At 40.5% G+C, this 12,497-nt stretch overlaps 1 protein-coding gene across 6 annotated transcripts in view; it reads right to left on the bottom strand.

Moving 5' to 3' along the window:
• Dennd4a (DENN domain containing 4A) overlaps positions 1-12,497 on the bottom strand; it is a 112,201-nt gene that overhangs the window by 26,236 nt on the left and 73,468 nt on the right. For all 6 annotated transcript variants that reach the window (XR_015626631.1, XR_015626633.1, XR_015626632.1 and 3 more), the window contains 5 exon segments: positions 12,289-12,417; positions 11,902-12,043; positions 8,588-8,704; positions 7,291-7,422; positions 4,781-5,877 (listed from right to left, as the gene is read on the bottom strand). Coding sequence is in view for 3 of the 6 variants with exons in the window: in XM_087562086.1 (XP_087418212.1) it covers positions 4,781-5,877; positions 7,291-7,422; positions 8,588-8,704; positions 11,902-12,043; positions 12,289-12,417 (1,617 nt within the window). In the remaining 3 variants the exon portion in view is untranslated.

The following is a 12,497-nucleotide window of genomic DNA, read 5'->3' as shown; positions in this document are numbered from 1 at the left end:
GTCTCAAAAAACCAAAAAATAATTAGAAGTTTGAGTTGTTTTCTTATAGATGCTTTTTGCTGTTAGCTCTTTGGTATGCACAGATGCATTTTTTAAAAATATTATCTACTACTATTTTGGAGGACTGTAGCACAGTTCACGTGGTGGCCAGAGAATAACTCTCCTCTGCCTTTCTGTGGGTTCTGGGAACTGAACTCAGGTACCAGGCCTGTGCAAGTCCCTTCCCTGGCAACAAGCGATCTCTACGGCCCCAAATGTGATTCTAAGTCTATTCTTTTGTAGTTTGCTGTGTCACATCTGCAAAATGTGAATATATATATTTTCAAATTTGTTGAGTTAAAATATTCCTACTTCAAATATCTTTTCTGCAACAATCATTTTCTTCAATCCTTTGGAAATAACAACTATACCTATCCTATTTATACCTTTCATATTGTCCAACAAGTCTCTAAGGCTCTGCACTTTTTAAAAGACTGAGTTACTTTTTAGTTTATGTATGTGCTTGCATGTGTGTGTGTGTGTGTGTGTGTGTGTGTGTGTGTGTGTGTGTGTGTGCCATGTGTGCACAGTGCTTACAGAGGCCAGAAAGGCCACCAGACCCCTTGGAACCAGAGCTATAGACAGCTATAAGCCACGACAGATCTCCTGTAAGAGTGGTAAATGCTATCTGCTAAGATCTCCAGCCCCAGATCTGTGCATCTTTATATGTGTGTATATATTTGCTGTTATCTGTATTCTGTTCTCGAATCTATCTGCTGAGTTTATTTTATGCTGTGTAAGCACTTTACCACTGAGTTATACCCCCTGCTTCTGTTTCTTGTTTTGTTTTTTCTTTCCTTTTTGTTGATTTATCTTCAGTTTTTGTATGGCTGCCTTTGGTTGTCAGTCATTTGCTTATGGTATGTACAGAAGTGGAAGTCTGAGGACAACTTCCCTTAGTCTATGTCTAAGGATAATCTTTCCACAGACTCTCGATCACTGGAACTAAAAGGTGTGCACCACTATGCCCAGCCCTCTGGTTCTGGAAACATCCTTTCCGAGAGAAGGTTTCATGTAGCCCAGGCTAGACTGAAATCACTATATACTATAGCTAAGGATAACCTCAGCCTCCAGATTCCTCTGACTCTATATCCCATGGTATGACAGGCACATGCTACCATGCTCATCTATTACATCAGCATCATCATTGTCACCATCATCATCACCATCATCATCTCACTTTGGCTATTGTGAATGTCAGCTTTGTGTAGCATGAATACTATAATATTTTGGGGACTATGGATGCTTTAGTTTTAGCCCAATATTAAATCGTATTTGGGTTGTGGTTTTGTTTTGATCTCTGTAGGGAGAGTTTTAACTCTCTGTCAGTCTGATCTATCTCTTACGTGTGTAAATCAAAGATTATGCTGAGACTCAAATGGGATTCCCTTCAAACTCTTTAGCCCACAGAGGCCTCTTTCCTGATTTTTTTATACATAAAATAAGGTTCTCCTATGACTTTAGTTTTTAGAGCTATGATGGTCCACTGTGACTGCCCTTGGGCAAGGAGGTACTGGAAGAGAACAGGAAACTTGAACTTCATCAGTTCTTTCTTACTTTGCAGAATTTTTTGTTGTTTATATATATTTTCTGGAGTTTATAGTAAACAGATATAGGGTGGGCTGAAATGGACTTATGCTTTCACAGTGGATCCAAACTACCACCTGACGTTTTTAAATGGTTTTGCTAGGCGTGTGGATGAGTGCAGTAGAGGGAGAGGACAACCTTGAGTGCTGTTCCCAGGCACCAAGAACCTAACAAATGTAAATTATATGTACGATATGCACATGAGAGCAGGTGCCTGAGGAGGCCAGAGTGCCGATCTGCCTGAAGCTGTGCGCCTCTGATGTGGGGGTTTGCCTATTTTTGTTGTTGTGATGTCTTTGTTTTAGGACTGGGTCTTTGTGCTATTTCATTTCGTTTTGTTTTGTTCCCCAACCTTATCCCCAACATGATACAAACTAGAGTTATCTGGGAAGAGGGACCTCAATTTTAAACATGACCCCAGTCAGATTAGCCTGTAGGCAAATCTATGGGCGATGATGCTGGAGTGCTGTGGGTGATGCCAGCCCTGGGCAGGCAGTCCTGAGCAGTGAGAGAAAGCAGGGTGGGCAACTCATGGGGAGCAAGTCAGTGAGACGTTTTCCTCCACGTTTCTCCCCCTGGTCTTCTTGCCCTGACTTCTCTCAAAGATGGACTGTAATTGGAACATGTAAGCCAATAAACCCTTTCCTCTCTAAAATTGCTTTTGGTCATGGTCATTATCACAGCAACAGGAAGCAAACTGACCATCTTACTAGTGTGGAAGTCGGGACATAGGCTAGCCTAGCTGGCCTAGCACTGGGATTACAAGTGTGCTACTCTAGCTGCTTGTTTGTAATGGGAGTTCTAGGGATAAGACTCAGGCAAGTGCTTTACCAATTTAGATATCCCAGCCCCCATTCTGTATTTTTAATTTTTTTCTTTCTCTGATTCAGTACAGATATTTTTAAGTGGTATCTCTAATCTTTCATTTTGTTTTATTTGTTATCAAATTTATCTATTGCGTTCTCAAATATATTGCGTTCTCAATAAATGCTTACACTCATTTCTCCTTTTCCTCCAAAAATTCTCCATTTGTCTAATTTCTGTTTCTTTTCCTTTATATCCTTGGATATGTGAAAATTTCCTAAAGATCCCTTGCTAATACAGATATCTGGATCATCTGGGGTTCTGTTTCCATTACCTACTTCTGATAAGGACTCCAGGGACTTTATTCCTTCAAAAAGGGTATATTCTTTCTTGTGCTAAATGAAAGCTGATTATTGTAATTTAGTCACAGACTGAGCCAAATCAATTCTAGGCTTTATAGTTTACCTAGAGATTGCCAACTATCCTAAGACATAGACTCTCTGGGAGGGAGGGAAGGGGAAGGAGTAGAACTGGGGTTGAGTCCAGGCTAGTGGAGAGTTCAGCCACTGAACTTAATCCTTAGCCCTGGCGTGTGCCTCTCAGGCTTCAGGGACTGTTGGACAGAGCCCCTCCATTTTGGCAGCTCAGAGATGCTTGGTGCTCTTCTCGACATAGAGCCCAACTCCTAAGCATTATCGTTCAGAGGCTTTCTGCTTACCTGTCTCATGGAACATCAGTACTGGGGAAATGTGCTTCCTCACCCCTTGCAGGATTGCCCTCTCCAACCTTGCCTAAGGGAATCAATCCTGCATTGTCTTTAGAACCAGTAATCACTTTCCCTGGAGGAGATGCCAGGCAAGACAATGCTTATGTTCTCCAATGCCCACCAACTGTTGTCTCTAGATGTAACTAGACACAAGTCTAAGCAGGTTCCTACAAGTGAGATATAAAGTGTAGTCTGTAAGGAGGTAAGCTATACCACTAAAGAAAGAATTCATTCAAGTAGAGGTCTAGGGCATGTGTGGGAATGGATTTTATGGGTGTGGGATAATGGAAAGAACCTAAAAAAGAATTAGGCTGGATTTACCAGTATGGACCCATTGAACAGAGACTCTAGATTTAGTATGAAAGTATGAACAGTTAAAAAGGTGCTGAGAGTTTGACTGTAGACTAAAGTATTTGTCAAAAGATGACCTGCTTAAAAGGAACTAGAGATGCCTGATATCCCTTAGTTTGGTAAGGGTGAAGGGATTTTAAGGCTGAGTAAAACTGGGATGCTGGAATGCATTTGCTGTTTAAAACCTAATACACAATGATGGAGAGGCCCAGAAGACATGTCTTTCTCTAATCCTGTAAGATAGGGAACACGTCAAGAACTTTGTCAGACATTATGGTGAGAAATGTAGCCACTCTGCTGGAGGAATGAGACATAACAGGTCTAAGCGGACCCTGAAGAGTGTGGGCAAGTGTAGCACTGGCTTTCCAAAGGCCAGTGACAAAACCTTTGTTCCTAAAGCCCTCAAGTCTTACATGTTGTGTCCCCTCCCCCATCTTTCATTCCTCTCTCTCCTCTCAAAGATGACAAACTTAACATTATATATTCACAATTATTGGAAACGCCTTCTGAGGAAAAAGACTATGGATTTGGTTCCTTCGTGTAATTTTTGCTTTTCTGTTCCCTTACTGTGACATTTCTCTGATGATTATAAACACATACTTTCTACACTTTCTTATTTCCTCTACATTTTTGCTCTTGGGAGAAATACAAGTCTGTCACAAGATATTTCATGCTACCCAGGAGGAGACAGCATACTCCTGGTTGGTAATTTTGGAGACATACTGGACACTGACAAAAATGTGTATTCTGAAGGAAATACTGAACTTAAGAGCATTTACTGACCTTGCAAAGGACCTGTGTTTGGTTCCTAGCCCCCACATGGCAGCTCACAACTGTAACTATATATTCCGGGAATCCTATACCCTCTTCTGGGCTCTGGAGTCACTTGTACACAGTTGGTTCACGTGAACTCACATAGGCGTACGTGCATGTCAGTTAAAAAAATCTTTAATGGTTGGAGAGATGGCTCAGCGTTAAGAGCACTGACTGCTCTTCCAGAGGTCTTAAGTTTAATTCCCAGCAACCATACTGTGGCTTACAACCATCTGTAACAGGATGCAATGCCCTCTTCTGGCATATATATAAAATAAATAAATCTTAAAAAATCTCTTTAAAAATCCTCGTTGTCTTTTATAGGCTGTATTTGAGGAGAATGGTTAGGACAGATGTGCTCATAAGCAGGCTGTGAGTAGTAGTGGCACAGGGAGACGTAGCAAATGCCAACCAACCTACCTTTGATGACGTGGTATACATGGCGAACCTTGAGTACCATTTGCTTGCTTTCTCTGCAACTCCTTTCCCAGCAGTGAACACACTGTGTCTTAGAACATCAAGTTTAGGTACCAGCAGTGTGTCTAAGTTAAATGAAGGTGATGAATGGGCTAGTGTTTCTTGCGATCCTTCCCTAAATGGACAAGTGGGTGAGAAGGCTGGTGAGGACCACAGTCTATCCCTTGGTCTCTCCTCACTTTTGGTGTAACTTTTGGATTTGGTAAGTCTCACTGGCCTAGGAGAATTAGGAGGCAGGCTTGATCTTCTGCAGGCCTTGACCAATGTTGGACTTTTCTTATTGGTTAACTTCTCATCAGATGCTCGCTGTAAATCAATGCTTGGTGTACGGCTTGTCAAAGGACTGCTCATGTTATTCATGTACATCTCAATTTCTTCAGCTAAATTACGCCTGGCAGATGGCGTTGAGATGCTCTTGTTGTCGTCTTCATCGTCTTCCTCTTCTACTTTCTGCTGCTGCTCAGTCTCAGCAACCAAGAGCGAGAGAGGGTCAAATCCTGTTACAACATCTGTTTTTTCAGACGGTTTTACTGAAAAGCTGCTGTTCATTCGCTGAAGCCTCTTGGGATTTTGTGCAGCGACACATCCCACTTTTGAACCATCTGTTTCTGTGTCTAAATCTTCTAAGTCAAAAATAACAGGAGACTCCACTTTATCCAAGCAGTTAGAAGCATCGAAAGGTGTGTCATCGTCACTAGACTCCTTCTCCAGGCTGTCTCTTTTTGATCTTACTGGTGGCTTTCCAATATCAAGACTATTTGGTCTTGTGCTTTTTGAGATAACATTTGAAAGAATCTTTGCATCAGCGCCTAACTTTTCAACCATATCTCCAGGGTTTGTTTCCTGGTTAATTCTGTTCAGCATAAATCTCATCAGTACCCCACCACTAAGATTACGGTTCCTGTTTCCCCAAGGCATTTGCTGCTGCAAATGAGATTCATCATCACTTTTATGCCTTTTCCTAAAGCATCTGCTTGGCATGGTTTGTGCTTCATTTGTGTCATTACAAGATGGCACTAAGAGCAGCTCAGGAGTGCTTTCTGAAAAACAAGAGATATGTTTTCAGTATAAAAATGGACTCTGCAAATATGTCATCTTAAACATTTAAAATACTAGTAATGGGGATGAGAACAGCAGGTGCTCACTGGCTGCCTGGAACTCGGCAGGCCCCATTTTAGGCAGTTTACTGCTATTGTGGCTATAAACATTCCACCATTCAGAGTAGATAAAACAGATATGCAGAGAGAGAATCGATTTAAGCCAAAGTTATACAGTTTTTAAGCAACAGAACTGAGATTCAAATTCAAATTTGTCTAATGAGAAAGGCTATGCTTCTAGCCATTAAAATATACTGCTTATAAAAGAAAAACTTACCAAGGAAGATATTCTTTTTAACAGTAATAAATTTATACTAAATTAAGTAACAGCTTAACTATGCTAGATGAACTTGAAAGTCTGAGCCATCTTCTTATTACAATGGGAAACAAGCCCTAATACCAAATCAATGGTAACTATAACAATTTTATCCACATGCAAAAATCTTCAAATATGTTTTGACTACATATGTAGATTAAGTAACTTTACCTTTGTTTTAATATACAAATTTCTGTATTGTATTATTGTATTTTTAAGAGAAAAGCATTGATTTTTGGTTTTTTTGGAGACACTATCTCACTAAGCAGCCAGGGCTGCCTGAAGCATGCTAAGTAGACCAGGGGTCAGGAGCTCACGGGATTCACTCGCTTTTGCCTCCCGAGTGCTGGGGTCAAAGGCATGCAACACCATGGCCAAGGCATTAGTCTCGTAAGCTCTCTGAAGGACCGTTTAGTCTCTGAGTAGAACAGACTACACCAGACTACAAAAGCACATGGCTCGTTTAAAAGTTGGGTAGGTACACAGTCCCTCAGATTTCCTCCTCCCCTCCCCTTGTTTGCACACTTTCCTTTCTCAGAGTCCCAACAGTCCAAATTCAAAAGGCAGCATTCAGGCCGCAGGTGTGCCCTTATACCTTGTTATAATAAAAGCTTCAACAAATATGTTATAAAACACAAACCCCAAGCTCCTAAGTTTACTAGGAGAGGGCCACAAATATAAATAAATTAAAAATAGTCACTGGTGTCAGTAGGATGGCTCAGTGGGTAAGGATATCTGCCACTAAGTAAAACCAAATCTGATTTTTTTTAAAAAAAAGATTCATTTATTTTATATATGTGAATACACTGTCACTGTCTTCACACACAGAAGAGGGCATAGGAACACATTACAGATGGTTGTGAGCCACCATGTGGTTGCTGGGAATTGAACTCAGGACCTTTGGAAGAGCAGCCAGTGCTCTCAACCTCTGAGCCACCTCTCCAGCCCCCCAATCTAATTTTAAAACATTTAAAAATACATACTTAGCCGACACAGATAGAATTCATTCTGCATATGCAAATGTATACTATTCAACTTACCCTCACATTCTCCAGACATTTTATCAGCACCGTCCTGATTTGTACCACTGAGGCGAACTATAGTGGAAGAACTCTGGTAACTGAGAGAAGGAAGGCAGTCAGCACTTCCTTTTGCACTCTCATTCTCTGACACTATAGAGGTGAAAATAGAAATGTTAACAAAATTAAACTCATATATGTCGAGGCTGTACAAAGAGAGGCTTTTAGTCTTACATATTTCAACATGAAAACTGGCGATGAGCATACTAACCGCTTCCCAACACACTTGTCAGATAAGTTACTGCACTTAAAGGCCATCAAGTGTGGGTCAAATTACTAAGAGCTGGTTATATATAAGGCTCAGATAGAATTTTATATTTTCTCTTTGGTTGTAAAAGACACACTTTGGAGTGGGAAGAAAGGGGAAATATAAATCATAATTCACCAATAAACTTTAAGTAAAGATATTGTCCTGGCTAGTTTTATGTCAACTTGACACAAGCTGGAGTCATCAGGGAGGAGGGAGCCTCACTGCAGAAAATGCCTGTATAAGATCTGGCTGCAGGTTGGGGCTGGGGATTTAGCTCAGTGGTAGAGCGCTTACCTAGGAAGCGCAAGGCCCTGGGTTCGGTCCCCAGCTCCAAAAAAAAAAAGAACCAAAAAAAAAAAAAAAAATCTGGCTGCAGGCAAGCCTGTAGGGCATTTTTTAAATTAGTGATTGATGGGAGATGGGCCAGCCCATTGTGGGTGGGGCCAGCCTTGGTCCTGAGTTCTGTAAGAAACCAGAGAGAGAAGCCATGGGGAACAAGCCAGTAAGCAGTACCCTCCATTGTCAGCATCAGTCCTGTCTCCAGAGTCCTGCCCTGTTTGTTTCTGCTTTGGCTTCCCTCAGTGGACAGTAATTGGAGATATGGAAGCCAAATATCCCCTTTCCTTCCCAAGTTGCTTTTGTTCAGTGTGTTTTATCACAACAACAATAGACCTAACTAAGACAAGTGGTATTAAACCTCAGAAAAGGAGATCTGTTCTAAAAGAAAAAAGAATAGACATTTCTAGTACGACTATTTTAACACGAGTCACACAGTGTTCACTTTAGCAGGATTTGCTTGGAAAGTGTTGCACCATTGAGCAGTCATACTTGCTATACGATGCTTTTGGGTGAGAGTACTAGGTAGTAAAGAGGATCAATGGGAAGGAAGATAATTATAACAGGAAGATAGAAGGCAAAGCTAGCACTTATATCCTTAAAGTTATTTGTATTTTCTATGCATGGAAGTGCACAAGCTCACACCAAATCAACTTAACAATCAATACCTACAGGAACTAGAGTCGCTCCCTTTTTTATCCTTTTCCCCTTGAATGTCTTCAGTAGATGTAGCCTCTCTTCTAACATCGTCTTTACATAATGAACTATATCCAAGATCAGACCGGCCACCTGAGCAAAAACAGAGACAAACACTAGGCTGCTTACCAGAAACTTGTATTGAGATTATTTCTTACACAAATTTAACTACCAGCAGAAGACTCGTCAACTGCAAAAGTCCCGCAACACAACACCCTCAACAAACACTCCTGCTTCCTGTCCTGAGAGACAGCAACACTGTCTGCTGAAGGACTAAGGTATTGACTGTGACAGGACTCAAGTGGTGACATTCCCGGAATGGATCACACGATTAACATCTTGGGCCTGCTCGTCAATTCCCACAACACCTGTAACAAACTTCTTTGGTGGAACCAGCTAGACTGAGGTGGTACACACTAGTGTTTAGATTTTCCATGGGCTTCAGGATAATCTCAGTCAAAACGCACGATTGTGTTGGTTGCCCAGCACCTACCTCTATTAATGTAGGAAAGGGAAATTTTCTAGGTAATTTACTTTGAATTCCACATTGTAGTCAAGTAAATGTATACATTTATGTTACTCTGTGGGGACCAAAACAAACAAACAAACAAACAAACAAACAAATAAACAGACAAAACCAGACGAGCTAGACACACTTCATTCAATTCCATCATCTTTCTAGGTAAAAGTCTGGGTTGATTTTTTAAAGCTGGGATCTCCCATAGCCCTGACTGGCCTGGACCTCTCTCTGTACACCAGGCTGGTCTTGAGAGATCCACCTGCCTCTGCCTCCTGAGGGCTGGGATTAAAGGTGTGGACTACTATGTCTGGCCTGCGTTCTAACTAAGCAATGAAGAAGAGAAATTTACAAGGAATTCATAACATGCACACAAAGGTCACTGAAATTCAATGTCTAATGATTCTACCACAAAGTCAGGTTCCTTTAACTTCATTGGCAAATAATTTTTCTTAAAACTGAACCAAACAGTTATAGAACCACACCTTAGTACAAATACATAGGAGTGAGAAAATACAGTGTGTTAAAATTACTCTTAAAATGCTGGGCCTGGTGAGGCAGAGGCAGGGTCTGTGAGTTCCAGAACAGCCAAGGCAGAGAAACTCTGTCTCAGAACAACCCTGTCCCCAGCACCCCACAAAAAGCTAAGGCTCTGAGTGGCAGGTGATGTGTGGCAATGTGTGATTTTAAGTAACTTACTGTTTTTGTATGAACTTCCAGTTTCCAGATTTATAAAACAATACTATGTTTATAAGAATAAAAATAAAAGTTTTGTAAACTTGCAAAAAATTCTGAAGAGGTTATATCACTTAGGAACTCACTATTATGTCTTTGATATTAATCTAGTTGTTTTGCTTAAAGGACCTTTCAGGTCTTTTTTTTTCAGGCCTGCCCTGGTGCGAGTCCTGTGTATCAGTGAAAGTGATGTCACAGTCACTGCTAGGACTTTTGCATTTAAATTGAAACCTTTTCTTTTAAAAAGGTTTAATTTTTAAAAAAGATTTATTTCTTTTATGTATATGAGTTCACTATAGCTATCTTCACACACACCAGAAGAGGGCATCAAATCCCATTACAGATGGTGGTGAGCCACCATGTGGTTGCTGGCATTTGAACTCAGGACCTCTGGAAGAGCGAGCAGTCGGTGCTCTTAACTGCTGAGCCATCTCTCCAGCCCAAAAAATGCTTAATTTAAAAGTTGCAAAAATTAACATTTTAGAGAAAGCTCTTGGTGGTACTCTTTACCCATTTTCTCCTAACCAAACCCTACCTGACCACGGCATAATGTTAAAATCAGGGAATTGGTGTAATACTCTTTACTCAGACCCATAGATAGGATTTCTTAAGAAGAAAACCTGTCCAAGAAAATAACATGCCAAGGGGCTGGAAGAACAGCTCATTGGCAGAGCCCTTGCCCAGCATGTACAAATTTGATCCTTTGCCCTAAAAAAAGGCAGCCCTGAAATGGTAAAGAAATTGTGGCTACCTAGAGCTGCCTGTATTATCATGAACTAAATACTTGAATTAAGTACTTTGAATCCCTCTAATAAATAATGAAGAAAGCTACATGTAGCCATTAAATTTAATGTCAAGTGCCTAACAGAAAATTAAAACGTGACAGTCAAAAATGTCATTGAAAACAAAGTAAAAACAGAGTAGCAAGTATAGTTTTAAAATGTACTATAATAAATGTATACAGAAGTACACAAGAGGTGCATGCTCTACACTGTCCACGCTCCCATGACTGACAGCATCTGTCACTGCCGTCTGCTTAAGAACCTAGTTTCACAGCGTTCTGGAAGTACCGGTGGGACACTACAGAGTTCGCTGTTCAAGCTAATAGCCTGCTATGGACCCAGGGGAGTGCCACACACTCAGCAAGATTACTATGGACCCAGGGGAGTGCCACACACTCAGCAAGATTACTATGGACCCAGGGGAGTGCCACACACTCAGCAAGATTACTATGGACCCAGGGGAGTGCCACACACTCAGCAAGATTACTATGGACCCAGGGGAGTGCCACACACTCAGCAAAATTCAGCTACAGCACAGAATCTACTGCGAGTTACTTATGACTACTAAAACAAGATCACTAAACGTTGATCATTTAACAACTGGAGAAAGGAATCTAGTATGTTTCTAAATGGGAAGAATTGTCTAATACAGGTAGGATTTCCTTAATCTGAAAACCTGAAACCTAAAACTAATTTACCAACAGGATTCCACAAGTGGAAAATTCCAAAGATGACCTCATATGGTAGATCACAGCAAGCCTTAGACACATCATAGACACAAAATAAAATGAACATAAGGTTGTGTGTTCTACATGGAACTGGAGTGGCTTTGTTCCTGCCTCCCATGTAGTTCATTACACATTAACAAACACTGAACCTCTAAAACCTTCTGAATTCACAAGACTTCCAGAACCAGGCACTGTGTATAATTGTTAATTTTTATTAAAAAGTTGCTGGCTGGCATAAAACCTAGAAAATATTAAGTATTTTTTATGTTTTCTGTTTGTTTTTAAATGTCTGAGCACTCTGCATGTACACCTGCATGCCAGAAGAGGGTATCATGTCCCACCATGTGGTGCTCGGAACTGAACTCAGGACCTTTAGAGGAGCAGCCAGTGTTCTTAACCACTGAGTCATCTCACCATCCCAAATATTCAGTATTTTAAGTACTTAGAATTTTCTAAGAATATAAACTTTAACCAGTTAGTTTTGAAAAAAATGCAAACCATGCGCATACCTTATAACTCTTTAATTACCTGAGAGCGCTGTCTGTGGTAAGTGTGGATGTTTCTTTAAAGCTCTTTTGAACTGTGCAACTCCTAAAACAACATTTCTTATTTTTGTCCAGAGGAAATAGCCACTACGACTTCTTGAAGGCCATGTACTTTCCAAAACAGCCTAGTCATTTAAAAACACAGAATTAGTAAAACAATTTTCATAAGTAAACATACACTGGCTTCTGAATCGAGCTAAAGATGATAAAAGTAGATTGCTAACACATTAGAAAACAAAAGTCTTAATTTATAAAATAAATTCTGAACATTCTAAAATAAATACCAGTAGCCCCTGATTATTTTTTGCTACTAATTTAATGTTGTACAATGACAAAAACATATTTTTCCTCATTAAATCCAAACAATTACCTTATTGTAGTACCCATAAGTGATTGCATTGGGGTCAATACCAGCTTTCTGCATTTCAAAAAGCACTCGAACTGCAAGCACAGGCTGGTCGTACTGTCCACAGAGCTGCATGAGAATGCGGTAGCATACCTACAACACAAGTTGAGAGGTGTAGAGACACAAACACGTGTCTGCACAGGCATCTACATTAACAACACATTTGGGACTGA

This window comes from Rattus norvegicus, chromosome 8 (genome assembly GCF_021556685.1).
Source record: "Rattus norvegicus strain SHRSP/BbbUtx chromosome 8, alternate assembly SHRSP_T2T, whole genome shotgun sequence".
NCBI lineage: Eukaryota > Metazoa > Chordata > Mammalia > Rodentia > Muridae > Rattus > Rattus norvegicus.
This window is presented reverse-complemented; position numbering and strand designations above follow the sequence as displayed.